The sequence below is a fragment of the Thamnophis sirtalis genome, unplaced genomic scaffold, assembly GCF_051295495.1.
Source record: "Thamnophis sirtalis isolate CommonGarterSnake01/CBP01778 unplaced genomic scaffold, rThaSir2_p1.2 scaffold_11, whole genome shotgun sequence".
Lineage (NCBI taxonomy): Eukaryota > Metazoa > Chordata > Lepidosauria > Squamata > Natricidae > Thamnophis > Thamnophis sirtalis.
In genome coordinates, this window is record NW_028261391.1 from 66284777 (window position 1) to 66308923 (window position 24147).

General features: G+C 39.1%; 1 protein-coding gene across 3 annotated transcripts in view; it reads left to right on the forward strand.

The window, feature by feature from the left end:
- The window catches only part of DOCK1 (dedicator of cytokinesis 1), a 457702-nt gene that overhangs the window by 260934 nt on the left and 172621 nt on the right, over positions 1-24147 (forward strand). For all 3 annotated transcript variants that reach the window (XM_087725976.1, XM_087725977.1, XM_087725978.1), the window contains exon 29: positions 9290-9384. In XM_087725976.1, the coding sequence (XP_087582102.1) occupies positions 9290-9384 (95 nt within the window). The remainder of the gene's footprint in view (positions 1-9289; positions 9385-24147) is intronic.

Genomic DNA, 24147 nt, shown 5'->3' on the forward strand with positions numbered 1-24147 from the left:
ACAAATAAATCATGAAGTTTATTAAACTGATTTTCTGCATCATTCTCCTTTGCCTCCTAGTATCAAGGTTAGGATCTGAGCTGCAAAAATGCGGACAATAATACGGCATCAAAGTATGATTTTTCTATATCAATTTGCTGCCCTTTTTACAGCTCGGATCGGCTAGTGTAATTCAGCATTTACTGAACTTGAAAATTAATGGGCTGTCTTACAATCTTCTAAAAAGAGAGTTGTAATAGTTTTCAGAATACATGTGTAATATTATATGTGTTTGTTGTAAATGCTATCCCAATCAAGCTTTTTGCAAGGTGGTGCTTCAGAGCAAAGAACTGAAAGCAGTTAATTTTCCTTACAACTGATGCGATTTTTAATTTTTTTAAATGGTAAGGTTTAAAATGTGTGAAACAAGAAGGCCACATGAAGCAAATGTTTACTATTGCCTGCCAAGTACAGTTTTATCTGAAAAAAGATAAAGATATTTTGCTTCAGTTTACCATAAAAACAATATAACTACATCAAATCTTTTAAATTGCGGCTCTGAGAATGCTTATGGAAGCTAATTACATTGCACCAATGCGCAAGGCATGTAAAAAGTATATTTAAGATATTAGTGTAAGTTTGGAACCAAGGTCTCTGAAGCACTATTTTCACTCATGCATCTGTCCAAGTTTCAAGGGTCAGATATATCATTACTATCAGTGGTGGGTTTCAAATTTTTTTTGAACCTACTCTGTGGGTGTGGCCTCCTTTGTGGGAGTGGCTTGCTGGTAATGTGACCTGGTGGGAGTGGCTTGCCGGCCATGTGTTTTGCTCCCATCCTCACCCTAGCTCCTGCTAACCTAGCAGTTTGAAAGCATGCAAATGCGAGTAGATAAATAGGTACCACTTTCGTGGGAAGGTAACAGTGCTCTGTGATGTCCTGCTGCCCACATGACCATGGAAATATCTTCAGACAGTGCTGGCTCAATGGCCTTGAAAGGGAGATGAGCAGCACCCCATATAGTCAGCAGCAACTAGCTGAGTAAAATCTGCAGGGACTGCTTTACCTTTATCTTTATATAAGGTGGCGAGGAGGTGCAGTGGTTAAATACAGCACTGCAGGCTACTTCAGCTGACTGCAGTTCTGCAGTTCGGCTGTTCAAATCTCACCGGCTCAAGGTTGACTCAGCCTTCCATCCTTCCGAGGTGGGTAAAATGAGGACCCGGATTGTTGTTGGGGGCGATATGCTGACTCTGTAAACCGCTTAGAGAGGGCTGAAAGCCCTATGAAGCGGTATATAAGTCTTAACTGCTATTGCTATTGCTATAAACTTAGAATAAACACTACATATATCTACATTTAAAGTTTTTAATGTTAGTTTGCCTCTTCCTTGTAAATTTATCTAATTTAGATTAGATTGGTGACAGTGCTTGTCACGGAGGATAATAATATCTAAACTGTTTCTGTGTTTTGTTTTAGTAACACTCAGAGCTGGAAAACCAATCTTACAAAGTTATGTTGACGAGAAGATGCTTTAAATCAATTTGAGAAATCTCAAGAGTATCCATTTCTAACTTTTATCCAAAATACAGAAAGCGATGCTATATCACTTCTAACAATTTATCGTGTAAAGTTACAATTAAATTTAAATCATCCTTTGATGGGAGAAATTAGGGATAAAAATAAATAATATACACGTTACTTCCCTAATTTAGCTAATCATGTTAAACTATAAATTAAAAACAGGCTTGATTGAAAATTAAAATGATTGTAAGAATAACAAATTACAAAAATAAATGCCTACATTTTCTCAGGTGTTTATACATTTTTGGGATACAGCTGACAAACTAACCCTAAAATATAATTCATTGCAATATCATCCTATTGAACCTGACGAGAATAGAATAGAATAGAATAGAATAGAATGTTATTATTTGTATGCCGCCCTTCTCCGGGAGGACTCAGGGCAGCGAACAATTCAAGGGGGAAAAAGGGGAACATAAAAAACAAAATACAAATAATAAAAGTAAACAACAGTCGCACAACCATATAAGTCGAGAGGGGAGGGAACTCATCACCCCCAGGCCTGCCGGCAAAGCCAGGTTTTGACGGCTTCTCGGAAGGCCTGGAGAGAGGTGAGGGTCCGAATCCCTGCGGGGAGTTCATTCCAGAGGCCCGGAGCTGCCACAGAGAAGGCCCTCCCCTGGGTAATAGCCAGGTGGCATTGGCTGGTAGATGGCACCCGGAGGAGGCCAACCCTGTGAGATCTAATGGGTCTGTCGGAGGTAATTGGCAGCAGGTGGTCTCTCAAGTACAATGCAAATTGTGTCCCCTTGCATGTTCGACAACATGTGAGCAAGTCTATGTCTTGGTCAGTGAGACGAATCTGATGATTATCACAACAAGGACAAGCTGCTATAAAATTTTCTAAACACTCTCAAATTCTTGGCTCACCTTGTTGCAATCCAGTAATGAACAATTCATGGATTGGCACCAGTCTGCAGGCCACACTGTTCTATTTCATTAGGATGCAACTCTGAGTCTTCACAAGAACAGAAGGCAAATATCTGCCTTATAGAGCCACAGAGGCGCAATGGTTAGAGTGTAGTATTGCAGGCTAACTGCGTTCCTTTTTGAAACCCACCACTGAATCTCTTCGAAGAGATGATAAATACTTTCAAAAAAGCTTTAAATTTTGTGTCAGCCTTATCAGATAGACCAAAATAGACATTGGTCAGACAAATAAATCTACATATATTGCAACAGCTACATTAGCAAACATTTGCAAATGTGAATGTGCTACTTTCCCTCCTTTTCTCTTCAGGAGAATTGGGAAGGAAGAGGGAATTGGTTCTGAGCCTTTTTACAAGTTATTTTCTTGGCCTAGGCGCAAGTTTCATTGATCTGACTTGTTGCTTTAGTAGTGAGTCTTCCTTCTATCCTTCAAAGTTTTGGGTTTCAAAAATTGTTCGAACCTACTCTATGGGGTGGCCTCCTTTGTGGGAGTGGCTTGCTGCCCATGTGATGAAATGGGAGTGGCTTGCCGCCCATGTGACCGGATATGAAGATGCCGACGACACTTTTCAGAACCACATTAAATTACCTCCCACACAGCACTGGCATGCATAAGAATATGATGTAAACTTGTTTTTGAAAAGGCATCTTTGGTTTGCGTTAAAACAACTTCAACACACGCAATGTTCTGATTGCACCACAAACGCAGTAGTCATCCTTACCTTTCACAGAGGCACTGAGTTTTATAAAAATGAGCATGATGGTGTAGAATAATCATATCCAAGGACCAGTGGTGGGTTTCAAAAAATTTCAGAACCTCTTCTGTAGGTGTGGCCTGCTTTCCGGGTCCACTGGTGGAACCTCTTCTAACCGGTTCGGTAGATTTGACGAACTGGTTCTACCAAATAGGTGCGAACTGGTAGGAACCCATCTCTGCTTCAAAGCTGACTTCTTTATTCACTATACTTTGTGACATAATAATTTAATGTCCATCTGACACAAGGCTTTAATATATAAATGTAGTAGTTAAAAGAATAAATATAAATTAATAATAAATACATATAATAATTACATAATATTATATAATAAACATAATAAAATTGTATACAGTATAATAGAAACTGATGCATATTGTGTCAATCTTTTTATAGTTTTGCTTTGCACTGACTGCTTACCATACTTCTCTGGAAAAGCATAGTTAATTGGCTGCTATGTTAAACTGATTTATTATTTTTAAACACTGCATATATAGCAAAATGTACTTTTTAAAAATAATTAAATTGTAACTGATAACACTTTACAGAAGTTTTGGAGCTTACACATTCTGTAATTTTGCTTCTTCTTTTCAAAGTCTTATTTTATCTTCCAAGGGAGGATTTTTAATCCAATACCTTGTTTTTAGCATATTTTATCAGTTGTGTCTAGGTTTGGATTAATTAATATAAAAGATTTATATGCTGACTACCTTAAATTTTTAAGACCATAATGAAGCTGAAATAATCCAGTCCCTTGTGCCCGCCAGAATAATAGTTTTCTTTATCAAAAGGTTGAAAAGAGTTTGCTTGCTATCTTAAGAGGTTGGTCAGGCTGAAGGAGGGGACAGTAGTTCTTGAAACTTATTTCCAAAGACATTAAGGCAAAGGTGTGAAATCTCAGGCCATTGCTGGAATTGCAACTTGTCTACATTCTAGGCAGTATTTATATGTCATGGTAAATTGCAGAGTAGTTAACTACATTTTATAGCATAATTATGTACCATGAGAACCCAGGAAATTGAAAATATTACGTAAACCGTGGTTAAGTAAATCATGGGAAGGAAACTATTGAGAAGAATCATATACAGATTTGTCGCTTGCTACTGAAGAGCCGAGGTGGCGCAGTGGTTAGGGTGCAGTACTGCTGGCCACTTCAGCTGACTGTTATCTGCAGTTCAGCGGTTCTAATTTCACCGGCTCAAGGTTGACTCAGCCTTCCATCCTTCCGAGGTGGGTGAAATGAGGACCCAGACTGTGGGGGCGATATGCTGACTCTGTAAACCGCTTAGAGAGGGCTGAAAGCGCTATGAAGCGGTATATAAGTCTAACTGCTATTGCTATTGCTACTACCAAAATGCTAATGTTTCCCAAGTGATTTGCACTCACAACAGCTGCAGCATCCTTCAGTCACATAATCAACTAAGTAAATCAAGTAAGTAAAGAGTCGTGGTGGCGCAGTGGTTAGAATGCAGTATTGCAGGCTAATTCTGCTGACTGCCAACAGTTCGGCAGTTCGAATCTCAACGGCTCAAGGTTGACTCAGCCTTCTACCCTTCCCAGGTCATTAAAATGGGGACCCCAATTGTTGGGGGTAACATGCTGACTGTAAACCGCTTAGAGAGTGCTGTAAAGCACTGTGAAGCAGTATATAAGTCTAAGTGCTATTGCTATTGCTAGGGAATCTGGTAGGGAAAGTTGTGAGTCATTCTGGTATGTTCTCTGGCCTTCCCGAGTTCACACACGCCTGTGCTGTCCATTCTTTCGCTTTCTTGAGATCAGGTCCTGCCGCGCTATCCTTGCCTCGTTTTTTCTGCACTTACGCCTCACTGACATATCCATGACCCAACCATCCAAAGCTTGCACCCAACTATACCCTGCACCCTCCGGCCTTCCTGTAGCATCTACCTTTGTAAAATAAATCAACAAATAATATAGCTTACTTTCTCTGGCTGCGGGATACACCCACGTTACATCTATCCTCCGCGAGCTGCACTGGTTACCGATCAGTCTCCGGATATGCTTCAAGGTGCTAGTCGTAACTTATAAAGCCCTTCATGGTATTGGATCTGGGTACTTGAGAGACCGCCTGCTGCCAATTACCTCCCACAGACCCATTAGATCACACAGGGCTGGCCTCCTCCGGGTGCCATCTACCAGCCAATGCCACCTGGCTATTACCCGGGGGAGGGCCTTCTCTGTGGCAGCTCCGGCCCTCTGGAATGAACTCCCCGCAGGGATTCAGACCCTCACCTCTCTCCAGGCCTTCCGAAAAGCCGTCAAAACCTGGCTTTGCCAGCAGGCCTGGGGGTGATGAGTTCCCTCCCCTCTCGACATGTATGGTTGTGCGACTGTTGTCTACTTTTATTATTTGTACTTTGTCTTTTTATGTTGCCCTTTTTCCCCCTTGAATTGTTCACCGCCCTGAGTCCTCCCGGAGAAGGGCGGCATACAAATAATAAAATAAAATAAAAATTCAAGACTGGAAGCATTCAGCAAGGAACATTCCAGGTCTTTTTTTCTTCTTGATACTATACAGTCTTTCTCTTGAAAGAAAACTAGCGAGAAAGAATAAATAAGGAATCAATCCTTAATTTAACTGCTTGAGCCTTATTTTCTCTATCCAACTACTTATTGCAAGCTGTTAGGGGAGGAAAGAGAAAAAGTAGTGACGGTGAGAGGTCAGAGAACAGTAGTCATGTATCCCATGGTAGTGCGCCAGAAACCACTTAGCTTCTCTTTCTTTAAAGCCACTCTAATTACTCTTCATCTGAAAAAAAAAAAACCCTCTCTGAACAGCCTTCATAAGACTGATAAGCTACTATAAGCTTACAGGCCATAACAACATGGAGGAGAAAAGAACAGAAAAAATATTGTTTAGGCAATGAAGTATGAGCTCTTATAACCATTAATCTTAATTATAATAGTCCAGAAACAGAATGGCACAATGGACTTGGTGCTAATGGAGTAAGTCTTCTTTTTCGATAATTTTCTCTGCTGAATTGCCAGTGTCATTACTGTTTCTGCTTCTAATATTAGAGTGTATAACTTAAAAGTACATTGCTTAAATATATGTAAGTGTGGCAATAAATGATTGTCCGCGATGTTCTTGCTCTGCAGTTAATAAAGGGTTTTTATAAAGGCACCCTTTTTCAAAGTATGTGAAAATTCAGCCTCCAAATTTAGGAAAGGTACGTAAACCCAAGAGTTGAAAGAAACCGTGACCCGTCACAACCGCGGTCCACTAAAGCGCGCCCGATTAAAGCGCGTACCTGACGTCATCAGCAGCGCGACAAATACGACCGCGGAGAAAAAAGGGCGCTTTATAAAGTGCTTTTAAAGCAAGCCGATTCACATAAAGGTAAGGGTTAGGTTTAGGGTTAGGGTTAGGTTTAGGGTTAGGGTTAGGTTTAGGGTTACGTTAAGCGTTAGAGTTAGGTTTAGGGTTAGGTTAAGGGTTAGCGTTAGGTTTAGCGTTAGGTTAAGGGTTAGGTATAGGGTTAGGTTAAGGGTTAGGCTTAGGGTTAGGTTTAGGGTTAGGTTTGGGGGGGTTAGGTTTAGATTTACGCGTTAATTTTAAGTTTACCGCTCACAGTGTGCTGTTTTCGTCGCGCTGTGATGACGTCATGTATGCGCTTTCGTCGAGCGCGCTTTAGTCTACCGCGGTTTTGTGGTGGAACCGAAAGAAACAGGACCTTTAATAAAGGATGCACCTGGAAAAATAAAATATTCAAGGATAAATTACACAAGTTCAATTCAGCCCCTATGTACTTGAGTATATATCCTGTTAGGATTATGGCTGTACAATTAATAAATTGTAAAACGGGGAGATCAAGCATTTCATTAAAAAGTGAAGCATCCATCTGATTGAAAAAAAGTGGTAATATGATAATTAAGTCAGAAAAAGTAATAGGGTTGCTCTGGAAAAACCATCAAGCTTCACCATGATGTGGCAGAAAACAATAAACTAATGTATTAATTCAAATAGGGGAACACCAATGAAATATTTAAATGTTTAAAATAAAATAGAATAACAGAGTTGGGAGGGACCTTGGAAGTCTTCTGGTCCAACCCACTGCCTAGGCAGGAAACCCTATACTATTTCAGACAAATGGCTATCCAACATCTTCCTAAAAACTTCCAGTGTTGGAGCGTTTACAACTTCTGGAGGCAGGTTGTTCCACTGATTAATTGTTCTGTCAGGAAATTTCTCCTCAGTTCTAACTTGCTTCTCTCCTTGATTAGTTTCCACCTATTGCTTCTTGTTCTATCCTGAGGTGCTTTGGAGAATAGCTTGACTCCCTCTTCTTTGTGGCAAGCCCTGAGATATTGGAAGACTGCTATCATGTCTCCCCTGGTCCTTCTTTTCATTAAACTAGACATTCCCAGTTCCTGCAACCGTTCTTCCTATGTTTTAACTTCCAGTCCCCTAATCATCTTTGTTGCTCTTCTCTGCACTCTTTCTAGAGCTGTGGTTCTCAACCTGTGGGTCGGGACCCCTTTTGGGGTCAAACGACCTTTTCACAGGGGTCGCCTAAGACCATCGGAAAACACATATTTTCGATGGTCTTAGGAACTGAGACATCAATTTTATGGTTGGGGATCACCACAACATGTGGAACTATATGAAAGGATCGCGGCATTGGGAAGGTTGAGAACCGCTGTTCTAGAGTCTCCACATCTTTTTTACATCGTGGCGACCAAGTGATCGTGTGATGACCAAAATGAAATATTTACTTTTTGTAATGCTAGCAATGTATGCTAATAACAGCCACTTAACCATTTTTAAAGATGGAAGGTATGCTGTTGATGTCAAAACCCTGATTTTCATTGATACACACTAAGAATATTATAGCAACATAATTAAGCTCTCTTTGAATTTGGAATCTGACTGAAAATAAATGCTTTATTTTATTTTTTTGAATGTAGAAGGTTTTGGACAGTATGATGCTGTGCCAATGAAACCCTACGCCACATTAAAATAAATCAATTTATAATATGATGACGTCTTGATTGCACATGCTTTCCAGATGTTTTGAACTGAATCTTTCAATTCCCAATCATTGACTATGCTAGTTGTGTTTACTATAATCTATCTATCTATCATCTATCTATCTATCTATCTATCTATCTATCTATCTATCTATCTATCTATCTATCAATCATCTATCTATCTATCTATCTATCTTATCTATCTATCTATCTATCTATCTATCTATCTATCTATCTATATATATATATGTATCTATATATCTATATTTATATCTATATCTATATCTATCTATCTATCTATATTTATTTATCTATCTATCTATCTATCTATTTTTTTTTCTGAGGTTTTCATGGGTGTTAGTATGTAGGTCTTTGGTTATTCGGGTTTTCTCCCGCGTAAAATTGGAGGTGTCTTGGCGACGTTTCGACGAAGCACGAAGCCTGAAGATGACGAATGAGACTTCGTCGAAACGTCGCCAAGACACCTCCAATTTTACGCGGGAGAAAACCCGAATAACCAAAGACCGACCGATCAACCGACCTACCTACCTACCTACCTACCTACCTACCTACCTACCTACCTACCTACCTACCTATCTATCTATCTATCTATCTATCTATCTATCTAAACCCAATAAAAAAACAACTTGATGTCAGTTGATATAAAACCCAATGTACAGTAAAAAACAAACAAACCTGTATTTCTCTATGGTGAGGGATTTGGAACTTTGGAACTACAACCTGAGACATTTAAAGACTGTTTATTCCTGCAGTATTAGTTTTCTTACAAATCGGCTTTGCTTGGAGCTGGCATTACTAATAAAAATGTATTATGATATGATTCTTGGGGATATTGCTGCATGATACAATGTTGTTTAGAGGAGATCAGATACGTTTATTTGTTCAACAAGATATAGTTTCTTCAATTTAATGGAAGAATTGAGTCTTTTCTTCCATTGCTCCTATTATTCTTGCAAATGAAGGCAACTTTTTAATTTTATTCTTTTATCCTTTATGTAAAATGGTCGTATGCTTTGCTTTTTATTTTTAGGACTTCCTTATGGAAACATTCATCATGTTCAAAAATCTTATTGGAAAGAATGTCTACCCTTCTGACTGGGTTATAATGAACATGATGCAGAATAAGTAAGTACCAAAAATTCAATACATTTTCTTAGATATTATTATTTTGTCACATGCATCATTAAACCTTTGTCTTTACCCAATTTCATAATCAACATTGTGTCTCACACAGAGGAAAGCTTTTGTTGTTGTTATTATTGGTTAAACTAAATATTTTGCCAAACAGAGTTATAACAGAGATTTTAAATAATAACTAATAAAATTGCCAGTGATCTCATTCAGACATGGCAATACAGTATCACTTGCCTCTTGTTTCAATTAGTAAACTTTGAATTAGTAAACCATTGTTTAACTAATTGCTTAGGCCAGCCTGAGAAAGCGAATGCTTTCCCCTGGCTAGCAGATCAGCAAACAGGAATAAATTGCCTTCTTGACTTAATAATTTTTATTTTATTTTTTATTTTATTTGGTTTATTTGTATGCCGCCCTTCTCCAGGAGGGACTCAGGGCAGCGAACAACTCAGAGGGGAAAGGGAACATAAACAACAGTACACATAATTAAAATACACGAAAATCACACAGCCATACCAGTCGAGAGGGGAGGGAACTCATCAACCCCAGGCCTGCCGGCACAGCCAGGTTTTGACGGCTTTCCGGAAGGCCTGGAGAGAGGTGAGGGTCCGGATCTCCGCGGGGAGTTCATTCCAAAGGGCCGGAGCTGCTACAGAGAAGGCCCTCCCCCGGGTAGTAGCCAGGTGGCATTGGCTGGTGGACGGAACCCGGAGGAGGCCGACCCTGAGAGATCTGACGGTCTTTGGGAGGTAATTGGCAGCAGGCGGTCTCTCAATAAGCTTTCTGTTGTAATTACAATCTATAATATTTATTAAGTGTTCCTCCTTTTATAATAATTCCAACAGAGATAGAAAAGTTCCTTGAAAAATCTTTTGGAGTAAGTTCGTATGTGAAAAAGTTTTTTTGACTCATCAGTTGAATAGAAATGATTTTTACTACTTTTTTTTTTCTCCTATCGTTTGTCCATATTACATTGAGGTTTAAATTATATGACTGTGAATTGTATTTCCCAGCAATCAGCAGATGTCTTCGTCAGATGCACTGCAGCTTCCATTCTAATGAAATTGTGCTACCACACTTAGCACCTATTTTGTAGCCATAGATTAACACTGTGTTCCCATCAAATAATCAGCATGTTTAATCAAAGTATGCTTTTGTGGGTAGACTACTAAAAGTAGCTTCCTTAAAAGCATCCATTAAGGTGTTCTGTATGTATCTGAGTAATGGATATAATCATACTGGTCTGACTATGAGTATAGGATGATCTTCCTTGCATAGAGGTCTAAGCAGCTTTTCATTTTTTTCATTAAGGGTTTAAATATGTAACTTCAAATCATTTCTGCAATAGAGAAGCTCCAGTAAAGAGTTTTTTTTTAAAAAAAAACAATGCTCTAGTATTCAGCTATACTTATGTCAAGATCTGAAGTATTATGCCCTGGCAGAAAATATCTTTTGATATAAAATTTTCTCTAAGATGAATTTTTGTGTCTATAGATTACAGTTAAAATTAAGGAATTGGTCTTTAAATTGTACATTCAATTGCTATTGATAAGCATCTTTTCAAAAATGTTTTTTTTTTCGTAAACTTAGTTCATATGATTTACAACAAACAATCAGCTTTAAATTTGTGTATGATAATTTATTTTAATGTTGCTTCTTTGCATCATCTGATCCTTCAATCCTATTAAAATTATTGACATTAAATTGCATGTGATGTTCCGTTTGTAATTTGATGTAGGTTAGGCATAAGAGAATCTTATTTTATCCCTGCCAAGTTAAAAAATGCAAAACTAGGAAAGGTTTTCATACTCTTGGTTATCCTACATCACTTGATAAAGGAAGTACAATATATATTATTCATCATTTCTTGGATTATTATTTTTTTTGAGGGAAGTTGTTGCAGTATTTTTTTTTTTAAGAGATGATTCTCTTCTCAAGAAAGAGATGTGCAGAGAGTAAAATATTTCAGCTATGTACATATTGTCTGGTGCAAAATTGTGCATTGCAGTTTTTATTCTCAATTATGTTTCCATGATTCTTTGAAAAAGAGTGTGACTGTCCAGAATTTATTTTGTTTTTAATAATAATGAGTAGCAGTTCTGGAACTGAACTGATCTTTTCAATTCTTTGCCAGCTCACATAGAATAAGTAGTATAACATGCTTCTTTTTTTCCCCAAATGCTGCTAACAATGCCTCTTCATTATGCGTAATTTACTAATTAGTTCTCCAGAAATAGAAATAATTCTAGGTTTCTTTGAAAAAGAATTTGATATTTTGAATATTCTCTCATTTGTTCTCTGGTGCTTCTATGAAATGATATACCCTACAAGTTTCCATGTCGAAACAATAATTAAAAAAACAACAACTCCACAATAATGTATATTTCAGAAAATCAGTGCTGTTTTTTGGATTGGAAAGTAAGTACCATTCTGATTGAATAACGTAAGGATTTGAATAATAACTGAGAAAATAGAAGAAGAGAATAGGGCAAGTAAATAGCCTTAATGATGGCTTTGAATTATAACTTATAAAACTTGTGATTGATTGATTGATTGATTGACTGACTGACTTAAAACATTTATATAGTCACCCATGCTATATTGAATTCAGGGGGGCTATATAAATGTATAGTATATTTAATAGCCTGTGCTATTATAATATTATAATATACTATTATTAAAAAGGTAAAGATACCCTTAAGTCAAGATTCTCAGCAACGACATGGGGGAAAAAACACATCTAATTTCAGGAGGAGCAATCCGTTACCTTTTTTGCAATTGCTGCTTTCTTGGAAGTATTTCAGATTTCCAATCTAACCTATATTTCTAATATACTTTTATGGTATTCTGTTTTTTTTTTTTTAAACTTTCAAGTTGGCTTGGTAGCCTGATCTTCCCTAGCTTCCAAACTTAGATGAGATCAGCTAGATGCTGCCACCTGCTGAGACATAAAGGTGGAATGATTTTTAATTTTGCAGTGAAGTAGGTTCATTAGTACATGAAACACATACAGCATGCAGGCTTGATCCGGCTTTTTCTCCACATGATGTATTGATAAATACAACGATTGCAAATCTAATTAGCATCATCTGGTTTGACCATTGTATTCGTGTGGGATGTAAGTTCTAGGATGTAACTGATGTAGTATAAAATGTTGATTTATAGCAGTAGCATTAGCAATAGCAGTTAGACTTATATACCGCTTCATAGGGCTTTCAGCCCTCTCTAAGCGGTTTACAGAGTCAGCATATTGCCCCCAACAACAATCCGGGTCCTCATTTGACCCAACTCGGAAGGATGGAAGGCTGAGTCAACCCTGAGCCGGTGAGATTTGAACAGCCGAATTGCAGATAACAGTCAGCTGAAGTGGCTGCAGTACAGCACTCTAACCACTGTGCCACCTTGGCTCTTGATTTGGTGGCGGGTTGAACTCAGAAAAAATTCAAACCACATATCGTCATTGAAAGGAGCAGTCTCTGCCCGTATATTGTTAGGTAAAGTCCTCTGCATTATTATTTTGAATATTTTGTCCTAAGCGATATTATACTTAAGATTCTTTTCTACATTTTAATTTTCTGAACTTAATTCTCGGTCTAGCTCTTTCTGGTGTTTGGGGGAATCTGTTGAAGATTTTTGCAAATCCAATTAAACTTTATTCTCATGGCTCCTATTAAACGCTATTTGCTTCCAAAAGAAAAAAAAAAGTTGTGTTCCTGTGCTTGAAATCTGTCATATTTATTCTTTATTAGAAGGCAAAAACACTGCCTTTGGCAACATTCAAAATATGTTAAGAGAACTAATGTTTTCTAAACATGCAATGAATGCTGAATTTTCAGAAATCTTGAAATTGAAAGTATTTTTATGTAGGGGTTTTTCCTCATGTATTACAACTAGGCTGTCTGCTCCTTCCATGATTTAAAAACTGAATAGTTTGAAGTATTAGTATTAGTATAGTATAGTATAGCAGTTTGAGGGCCACATGACTTTAGTCACTTCACCTGCTACAGTGATTATTGTTTTCAATCGCTGCCAATTGTCATCATGCTCTGATAATCACCTCCCTGGATTACAGCAATGCTTTATATAACTCATTGTTTTTATTTTGTTTTGCTTTGCTTTATTTACAGTATATATGCTCTATTTGATCACTCTTTTGAGGGATTACCGTTAAAGATCACTTTGAAGCTTCAGTTAGTACAAAATGTGGCTACTGTGGAATAATGCAAAACAAATCTTGCAATGCAGATTTTTGAAATTCTAGCATTTCACTGATGCCCCATTACTTATTGTATGCCCCAGTGGTGGGTTTCAATTTTTTTTGGAACCTACTCTGTGGGTGTGGCCTCGTTTGTGGGAGTGGCTTGCCGGCCATGTGACCTGGTGGGAGTGGCTTGCCGGCCATGTGTTCTCTCTCTCTCTCTCTCTCTCTCTCTCTCTCTCTCTCTCTCTCTCTCTCTCTCTCTCTCTCTCTCTCTTCCTTCCTTTTGTCTCTCTGTCCCTTTTTTCTTTTTTCTTTCATCTCTCTCTCACTCTTTCTTTCATTTTTATTTATTTATTTATTTCTTCCTTTCTTTCTCTTTCTCTCTCTGTGTCAGTCTGTCTGTCTGTCTGTCTCTCTCTCTCTCTCTTTCCTTCCTTTTGTCTCTCTGTCCCTTTTTTCTTTCTTTTTCTTTCATCTCTCTCACTCTTTTTCTTTCTTTCTTTTTTATTTATTTATTTATTTATTCCTTTCTTTCTCTCTCTCTCTCTCTCTCTGTCAGTCTCTCTCTCTCTCTCTCTCTCTCTCTCTCTCGCTCTGTGTGTGTGTTTGTGTTTGTGTGTGTGTGTGTGTGGCAATGGTGGGTTTCAAAAATTTTTGGAACTTCTTCTGTAGGTGTGGCCTGCTTTCCGGGTCGACTGGTGGAACCTTTTCTAACCGGTTCGGTAGATTTTGATGAACTGGTTCTACCGAATAGGTGCGAACTGGTAGGAACCCACCTCTGGTATGCACCAAGTAATATAAGCTTATAATTCTGCCTAATACTATAGACCAGGGTTGTCAAACTGGCAGCCTATGAGCTGGATACTTCACGTGCAGGCCACACCCAACCCAGTAAAGGGAAAAAACATCACGACAACATGATGCCATGAGTTTGACACCTGTGCTATAGACAGTCTGGCTGATAGATTCCTTTTACAGGTACTAGCAGTACATGTGCAAAATAAAAAGAGAGAAGGGAGGACATTTATTAATTACCACCTTGCATGAGTTATTATTGTGCTGAACTTTTTTTTCTTAGAAAGACATTCTAAAATTAAAGATGCTGTCCTTTTGATGTCAGCAATTCTATGGACCAGCTCTTCATATTTTTCAATCTTTAGGCTTATTTTGGTTATTTTATGATCTGGCTTTGATGGTGTCTCACCACACTGGTTTTTGGTGGCCTTGTTTCCTTTTCACCGCTGACCATTTGAAGCAGAACTGGAGTACTGGAGTGCATGATATGGCTGAAATAAGTAAGGGAGAATTTTGTGATTTGGCCTTCAAGCAATGTTTTGTTTTACACAAACATGCTTGTTTGTCACCTTTACTATCCAAGGAATGCAGAGGAGCCTTCTCTTACACCACAGCTTAAATCGTGACCCGTCAAATGCGGGCTCGACAAAACCGCGCCGACAAAACCACGGTGAGAAAACCGCGATGTTGAAAGCGCTCCCACAAAAGAGCACAGACAAAACTGCGCCCATAAAAGTGCGATTAGGGTTACGGTAAGGGTTAGGGTTATTACATTGTTTTTGCGTTGTTTGTTGATGGCGCGCTTTTGTCGGCGCGCATTTGTCGGCGCGCTTCTGTGGGCGCGATTTCGATCTCGCGTCTTTCTCGCCGCGGTTTTGTTGAGCACACATTTGTCGGTGAACCAGCTTAAACAAGTTGATTTTCCTCCCGTCTAGTTTCTTCGTGGTCCAAGTTTTGCAACCATATGTAGCTATGAGAAACACAATAGTGTGGATTAATCTGCTTTTAGTTGCCAAATTTTGCTTTTTCATACTCTATTCTTAATGTTCATCATTGTTGTGCAACCCAGTGCATATTGATGCTTTATTTCTAGACTTCATTCACCACTTTGATCAATCCGCAATTCTAGGAAAGTGAATTCTTGCACATTCAATCTGTTTACAGTCAATTGGCATTTTGACATTTACATTCCTTGTAGTGGTCATGACCTTGCTCTTTCTGATGTTCACGAAGAGGCCAAATTTCTTGCTTTCTTCTTTCAGAAGAGCCTAGGTGGCGCAGTGGTTAAATGCAGCACTGCAGGCTACTTCCGCTGACTGCAGTTCTGCAGTTCAGCTGTTCAAATCTCACTGGCTCAGGGTTGACTCAGCCTTCCATCCTTCCGAGGTGGGTAAAATGAGGACCCGGATTGTTGTTGGGGGCGATATGCTGACTCTGTAAACCGCTTAGAGAGGGCTGAAAGCCCTATGAAGCGGTATATAAGTCTAACTGCTACTGCTATTGCTATTCATCTTTTTGATCAGATGTTTTATACTTTCGTTGATTACTGAGAGGAGACATGTCATCAGCATAGCAAAGACTGTTGACATTCCTTCTTCTAATCTTTACTCCATTTTTTTTAAATTCTTCAAGTTCCAGCTTTCTCATGTTCACTTCAACTTTACAGGTTGAATAAGAAGGGTGGGGGGAAAATTCAACCTTGCCACACTTCTTTCTCTATCTTGGTGATATCAACATATGGAGCCTTATTATTTGGCAGTTAACTCATTGCCCATATGACCTTTTCGAAGGATGACTGGTTCTGTTTCTGTTTCTGTTTCCTGATCCTGAGGAGGGTAGACTTCCTTATTGCTGGCATACAGCTTTTCTGTATATTTATTTTTATTATTTATTATTTTTATTAATTAGACTTATATACCGCTTCATAGGGCTTTCAGCCCTCTCTAAGCGGTTTACAGATTTTTAGCAAATTGAGTCAGCAAATTGCCCCCACAGTCTGGGTCCTCATTTCACCCACCTCGGAAGGATGGAAGGCTGAGTCAACCTTGAGCCGGTGAGATTTGAACCGCTGAACTGCAGATAACAGTCAGCTGAAGTGGCCTGCAGTACTGCACCTTAACCACTGCGCCACCTCGGCTCTTATTCTCGCCATCTGTTCTATACACCTAGTTGGTTGGAGAGGTCCTTTTCTTCTTTTCCTTTTGATGATCCCTTTATGAGCAGTAAATGGTGTTTGAATCCTTTTGACTTGGGCAAACTCAAGTGTGCTGTGGCCTTTCATGCAGTATTCTTCTAGCTGTTTGCAAGACTGATTTTTAGCACTTCTAAAAGTACTAGCTAGATATAATGATGGCTGTCCAAATTTAGTCAGGAAATGATTAAAAATGCTGTTAACCCAATGATCTGAAAAGAAAATTGGGGAAATTAAATTAGCCTAATTATTTCTAGCTTTGCCTAAAATGAAAGTGATGTGATGGTTTACAAGAAAATAAATAAATTGTCCGTACCAATAGTCAGCTATTAAACGAAACATGTACTTTATGTATCTTTTTAGGTACTTGATTTTAAGATACACAGTGGTGCAATTCACTTGGGAATTCAGAGTTTATGGGTGCTGATTTTCTAGCACTTAGGAATATATTATTTCCTTACGTAGAAAAAAAAAATCTGTATAGAACTGAACAGATGGATTAACAGTTTGGATCACCAAACTGAGCCGAGGTGGCGCAGTGGGTAGAATGCAGTACTGCAGGCCACTTCAGCTGACTGTTATCTGCAGTTCGGCGGTTCAAATCTCACCAGGCTCAAGGTTGACTCAGCCTTCCATCCTTCCGAGGTGGGTAAAATGAGGACCCGGATTGTTGTTGGGGGCAATATGCTGACTCTGTAAACCGCTTAGAGCGGGCTGAAAGCCCTATGAAGCGGTATATAAGTCTAACTGCTATTGCTAATGAAGAGGGCCAATTTCAGAAAACTTTCTATGCCTTGGTTAAAAAAAATATTTTAACATTATCTCCTTGTTTTTTTTCTCATTGAATTAGACAGTAGTTGTTAAGTCCTGATAGCTACCACAGCAATACTAATCAATAAAGAAAAAGTTAATTTATAGTATACTCTTAAAAATTCATTTTTTTCTTCCAAATACTTCTACAGAAGTATCACTGGTCTGTGATATTTCTTAAGCCTTATAACATTTTTTTTTCTTACATGTTCAATATTAATCAACAGATATACATTCAAAACACTTCTCAAATTTTGTATAATATCATTATACCAATAGTGATAATATTGTAATGTTACTAATCCTAATCAATTATATAGCTTTCTTTTATTTTATTTTGTATGGCATTTCCTCCTTAGGGTGTTAAGTCTATATTGAGTTGCTTTATTTTACAGTAATGTAATTTAGGAAAAGCTTCAGCCATGTGTAGAAATAATATTACAATCTGTCTAGGGCTGAGCATTCATCATAGTTTATGCTGCAATACTTGTTTAGATTTCTGTCCTCTAGTGTATAATTTCTACTGATGAATGAGTCAAAGCCAAATTACAATGCTTTTAACATGATTAAATATTTGTTTATTTTTTTTAGTGCTGTGTGTATACCAGTCTTTGTGAATCATAAGAAACTTTTGGAAATTAATGATGCTCTTTTTTAATGAAGAGGGCCAATTTCAGAAAACTTTCTATGCCTTGGTTAAAAAAAATATTTTATCATTATCTCCTTGTTTTTTTTCCTCATTGAATTAGACAGTAATTGTTAAGTCCTGATAGCTACCACAGCAATACTAATCAGTAAAGAAAAAGTTAATTTATAGTAAACTCTTAAAAATTCACTTTTTCTTCCAAATACTTCTACAGATAATTAGTTATTCTTCCAGATGTTTCATTACCAAACTAGTTAACATCATCAGTGTCCATTTTTGTCTTTTTCTTATCAACAATTATTAAGACTGGAGTGTTATGCAGAAGGTGTCTATCTGTTTGAATTCTGAAGTCCAAGAGCACTTTAGCTTCTTCCAGTGGTGGGTTTCAAAAATTGTTTGAACCTACTCTGTGGGTGTGGCCTCCTTTGTGGGAGTGGCTTGCCGTCCATGTGACTGGATGGGAGTGGCTTGCCGTCCATGTGACCGGATGGGAGTGGCTTGCCACCCATGTGACCGGGTGGGAGTGGCTTGCCGCCCATGTGACCGGATGGGAGTGGCTTGCCGCCCATGTGACCAGATGGGAGTGGCTTGTCGCCCATGTGACCGGATATGAAGATGCCGACGACACTTATCAGAACCACATTAAATTACCTCATACACAGCACTGGCATGCATAAGAATAGGATGTAAACTTGTTTTTTAAAAGGCATCTTTGGTTTGCGTTAAAACAACTTCAACACATGCAATGTTCTGATTGCACCACAAACGCAGTAGTCATCCTTACCTTTCACAGAGGCACTGAGTTTTATAAATATGAGCATGATAGGGTAGAATAATCATATCCAAGGACCAGTGCTGGGTTTCAAAAAATTTTGGAACCTCTTCTGTAGGTGTGGCCTGCTTTCCGTGTCCACTGGTGGAACCTCTTCTAACCGGTTCGGTAGATTTGATGAACTGGTTCTACCGAATAGGTGTGAACTGGTAGGAACCCACCTCTGGCTTCTTCCTCTTCTATATATTTTGTCTGTTTTATGGTCTCACCAATTCTTGCTTGCAGTCAAATGGTATTTCTTGCAGATCTTCCAATGCACCATTGTTGCTATTTTGTCATGCCATGGAGTGTAGTCAGTCTGTTCAATCGTTTTGCAGGAGGTAACCAGATGATTTATTATTGTTGCTGTTGTTGTTGTTGTTAATCTGTAAAACCTTTGGACCATGTCCTGCTATTTCACAACTTTCATAAAGATCTCAAAAAACTCTTCGCTGGAACTCTCGTTTAACCCATAATTTGGACATTCTGGGTTAAGTTTATTTTTAATATCTCTTACTAGATAAAACAGAATTTGATTTGTGACAGAAATTCGTGCTGCAGAATTATACCCATTTCATCAGTTCTCACAATCTCTAGTCAACTGATATCCAGGGCAGAATCAATATGCATTATATACCTGAAGGAAAGCCTACACATTTATTTGGATGACCTACGCGTGATTTCTCCCTTTCATTCTTCCCTGAAAGGCTCTGGGTCATCCTAGGCAGCCCTACTGGCTGGGAATTCACAGATGCAATATAACAGAAGCTCCTCTGCTTTTTATGACCACCCCGAAGACCCAAATAAGAACTCATGCCAATTCTCAGTCAGTTCACACTTACCGTACTTACAATACAGCCGTTTGAAGTATCTTTTCTTTGTGTTGTCTTCCATATTCGGTGTTCCAGTAAGCCCTAAAATGACAGGGAAGAGGCCTTGCAGAAGCAAATTCATCAAGTGGTCTTTGCATTTCAAAAGTCCACAAGGCATAACATTCTACCAAATCATTTGGAAAATCCATCCATCCTCTGAAAGCCATCCAGTTACATCGGTTGCCTGTGGTGGACCATCTTAATGGGTCCTTCACCCTGACAGAGATCCAGTATAATCACAACCTGCAGTTTGAAGAGAAAGTGATTTGACCAAAGTAAAAGATAGGTGTCTGTTCTGACCCCCCTCCTTGCTCGTTCAGAAATGACAGCCACACACAGCTTGCAACAGAATGTCTTTATCAGTCCCGGCTTTTGCTGGCTGTGAGCCCAAAATAAACATAGATAAATTCTCTGGCAAAAAGTTAAACAGCAAATGCAAAAACAAACTCTCACAGCAAACCAGGTTTATATACCGCAAATCACTTATCCAAGTGCTTCTTTGAATCATGAACACGAACTAGAACAGGAACGGAACTAACGAACGAACGAATGACATTGACTTCTGCAACTAAGGCGTGGCACCATCAGTCTTTTATCCGCAGGAGGAGATCCTTAACGAGCCACAGCTGCTTGTTATCTTCTCCTCTGAGTATCCTGAAACCACTCACAGGAGATTTCTGTGTCAGTCTGATAGCAGCTCCAAAGGCTCCTACCAAGCCACAACAGGTGTCAATGCCTACAATATCCAGATCACATCTTATCTATTAAAAAAACCAACCAACAAACCTAGGAGAATTGGATTCTCCTCCAATGTCACCACTGCTGTCCAACCAAGTGTCATCTTGCTGCTTTGTTATCTTCCAGTAGTAATTTGCCTTTATCCTCTATGTACAAATCAATTTTACTAGTTCCATGGGTCTCTAGAGCCGAGGTGGCACAGTGGTTAGAGTGCAGTACTGCAGGCCACTTCAGCTGACTTTTATCTGCAGTTCAGCGGTTCTAATCTCACCGGCTCAAGGTTGACTCAGCCTTCCATCCTTCCGAGGTGGGTGAAATGAGGACCCAGACTGTGGGGGCGATACGCTGACTCTGTAAACCGCTTAGAGAGGGCTGAAAGCCCTATGAAGCGGTATATAAGTCTAACTATTGCTAACTGCTATCTAAGGATTTGGTGGCTCAAGCTCTGGACCCAATCTACTGCCATTCCTATTTTCCCTTCCCTTCCAATAATGTCCTTTTTTTCTTATTCTGTTTCTTACTGACCTGCCTTCTTGCATAGCCAATCATATATACTCATAACATCATGTAGCTTTCTACTCCCTTGTAAAACTCACTTCTTCTTTTTTTGCACATTTCCTTTTCTCACCCCAGCTATTCCACCAAAGCCTCCCTTCCAAAACATTTAAAAAATAAAAACCAAAATGATCTTTAGCTAACTAAAACAGCCACCTAAGTGCCATGAAAAAAAAAATGAATAAATTCCAGCTGCCACATTGCTTCTGAAGGTAATAACTATCCTACTTCAGTCAGGATATTATGTCGCTGTCTTTGTTTTCTTCTTCAGTGAATATGTCATCATGGCATTCATTAAATGTTCAATTAGTTTTGTCTTTTTATGTTTGTAGGACACACTGATTAGAAAAACACCTTAGTTACCGGAGTGCTATGAGCGTCAAAAAGAAAGGTCACCAGCTCTTCACAGAAATAAGTCATTTTGGATTCTATAATGACAAAACTCCCTTACCAAAGGCAGATGGGCCTATTCCATAAGAATAATAGCCACACCATCATCCCCTTTTTGGGGAGCCCACCTTTATGGTCTATAAATTCTTAAGCTGTAGGTATAGGCTTTGTGACTTCATTTCAGTCTCTGATCTTTATTAAGTACTTCCAAATCAAGTTGATGGTCCCTCAGTCAGTGAGCCTGGCTTGCAAGTCATCCAGAAGTACAATGTGATGAGACCACAATAATAAGTAACATGTTGCTTGCCTATATGTTGTTGATGTTGATGTTTAATGAATTTATAGGCCGCCCAATCCCGAAGGACTCCGGGCGCCTTACAACAATACATTTAAAAAATAGAAGTTAAAAACACAAAAAACATTGATTAAAAAGACCACAACATACACCCAGTCTGATCGGGGCTGGAACTCAATCGTGAGTTCAACAGCCCGGGGCCTGCCGGAATAGCCAGGTCTTAAGAGCCTTTCGGAAGGCCATGAGAGTGGGTAGGGTCCGGATCTCTGGGGGCAGTTTATTCCAGAGGGTCGGAGCGGCTACAGAGAAGGCCCTTCCCCGGGTAGTTGCCAGTCGACATTGTCTGGCTGACGGCACCCGGAGAAGTTCCTCCCTGTGCGATCTTATCGGTCGTTGGGAAGTATGTGGCAGAAGACGGTCTCGCAGATATCCGTGTCCTAGGCCATGTAGGGCTTTAAAGGTGATGACCAGCACCTTGAATTGCGCCCGGAGACCAATAGGAAGCCAGTGCAGCTCGCGGACGATAGATGTGATGTGGGTGTACCTTGGTACACCCAATATCGCTCGCGCGGCTGCATTCTGGACTAGTTGTAGTCTCCGAACACTTACTGCTTACTGAGGTTCCTTGAGCAGTCCTTTGAATATTCATTTTCTTCTGAGACATTCTGTATTTTGTTTTTAAGCATTGCTGGGAGTACTGAAGAAACTATGTAGGTCTTTTCTTCCGAAATGTCACTCTGCTCTTGAACTTTCTGCAGATGACTGTAGGAGAAAAATCCATGTTTGTGAGACATATATGATACAATGGTGGGTTCCATATCCCGGTGCAACCGGGCCCAGCATCCACCACATGAATGTGCCCGCAGCGCTCATGCATCATACCCTCCAGCAACGCCTCTGCGATGCTCCAGCTGCTCGGCGGAGTGTCGCCCAGGTGCTGCATGCGCCATGTGCGTGCACGGAAGCGCCGAAGAGTTCAAATACAGGTAAAGACGGCGGGCAGGTGGGCCCTCCAGAGCACTGGAACGGTACCCGGGGCGTACCGCCTGCAACCTACCACTGATGATACATATGCGATGAAAGAACCACAATTAAATCTAAGTAATCTGTCTCTACTGAAGGACAAGAAGACAGCTCCTTGTCCTTCTAGGCCTCCAATATTTTAAATAATCTCTCTCTCTACTTCTAGGCCTCTAATATTCTCAGTGTTCTTTCTTTTCTGAACTTTTTTTTTCCTTATTTGTTTGCAAGAAGGAAAAAGGATGATTCTCCACAAGAGTTGTATGAAATCAACCCTACCCATGGGTAATTAGTGGGAGGCACGAAGACAATCTTCCTTTTGAGTAAATCTAGATTTAAATACGAACAATAAAATTAGGCTTGTCAAACTTCACTCATACTCAACAGCAAGCAGGCAGAAATTCAAAGTCTGTGCAAGCTAGCTTTATTTTCAATACAAGAAAACACATAATTAGAGCATAAAGGTGTTAGAATACACCTTCCTTGTGTATCTGTGGGTGGGACTCAGCTGACATTTGAGTATTATTTGCAGTAGACATGCTTAGGCTCAGCTATTTGCATCAGCTCTTGATCTTTCTAGGCCCCTGATATTTTACAGGAAGGGAAAAAAATGGATTTTTAGAACCTAAAATGTAAAAGAACATGTTTTTTAATAAAATACTGTGTCTGTCAAGATTAACCAGTACAGTAATACTCTAGCAAGAGATGAAAGTTCTCCGCATATTAGCAAATACCTTTGAAATAATTTATAAAGATGTAATTGGTTTAAGATCTTTTGAACGTTAAACCTATCGTGTGAAGCAGGAGAACCGTAATGAGATTTATTACAGCATTATTTAGGCTAGTCATCTTCCCAAAGCAAATGACTTTTGCTTTATGTAGGTTTCTGTATATTCTGTCATCTTCTGTTTCTGTATATTGAAGCCTTAAGTATTGCTTGGGTCTTTCGCACCTCATTCTTCATATTATTATTTTTTTTACCAAACATTTTTTGTTTGATCAGAATGATCATTATTCTTTGAAAATCACCGTCCTCAAACTGTTCGGCCTGCCTAGTTGCTAATACAGGTAGCCCTCGACTTGAAACAGTTTGTTTAACAACCGTTCAAAGTTTCAACAGCACTGGAAAAAAAAACGACCTAGGATTGTTTTTCACAGTTATGACCTTTTCTGCATCTCTGTGATTATGTGATCAAAATTCAGATGTTTGGCAAGTGATTCATATTTATGATTGTTGCTGGGTCCCAAGGGCATGTGACCACCTTTTGCGACCTTCTGAGAAGAAAGGCAATGGGGAAACCAGATTCACTTAACAACCAGGTTACTGACTTGTCAACGGCAATGATTCACTTAACAGCTGAGGCAAAAAAGTTGGAAAATGGGGCAAAATTCACTTAACAAATATCTCACTTAATAACAAAGATTTGGGG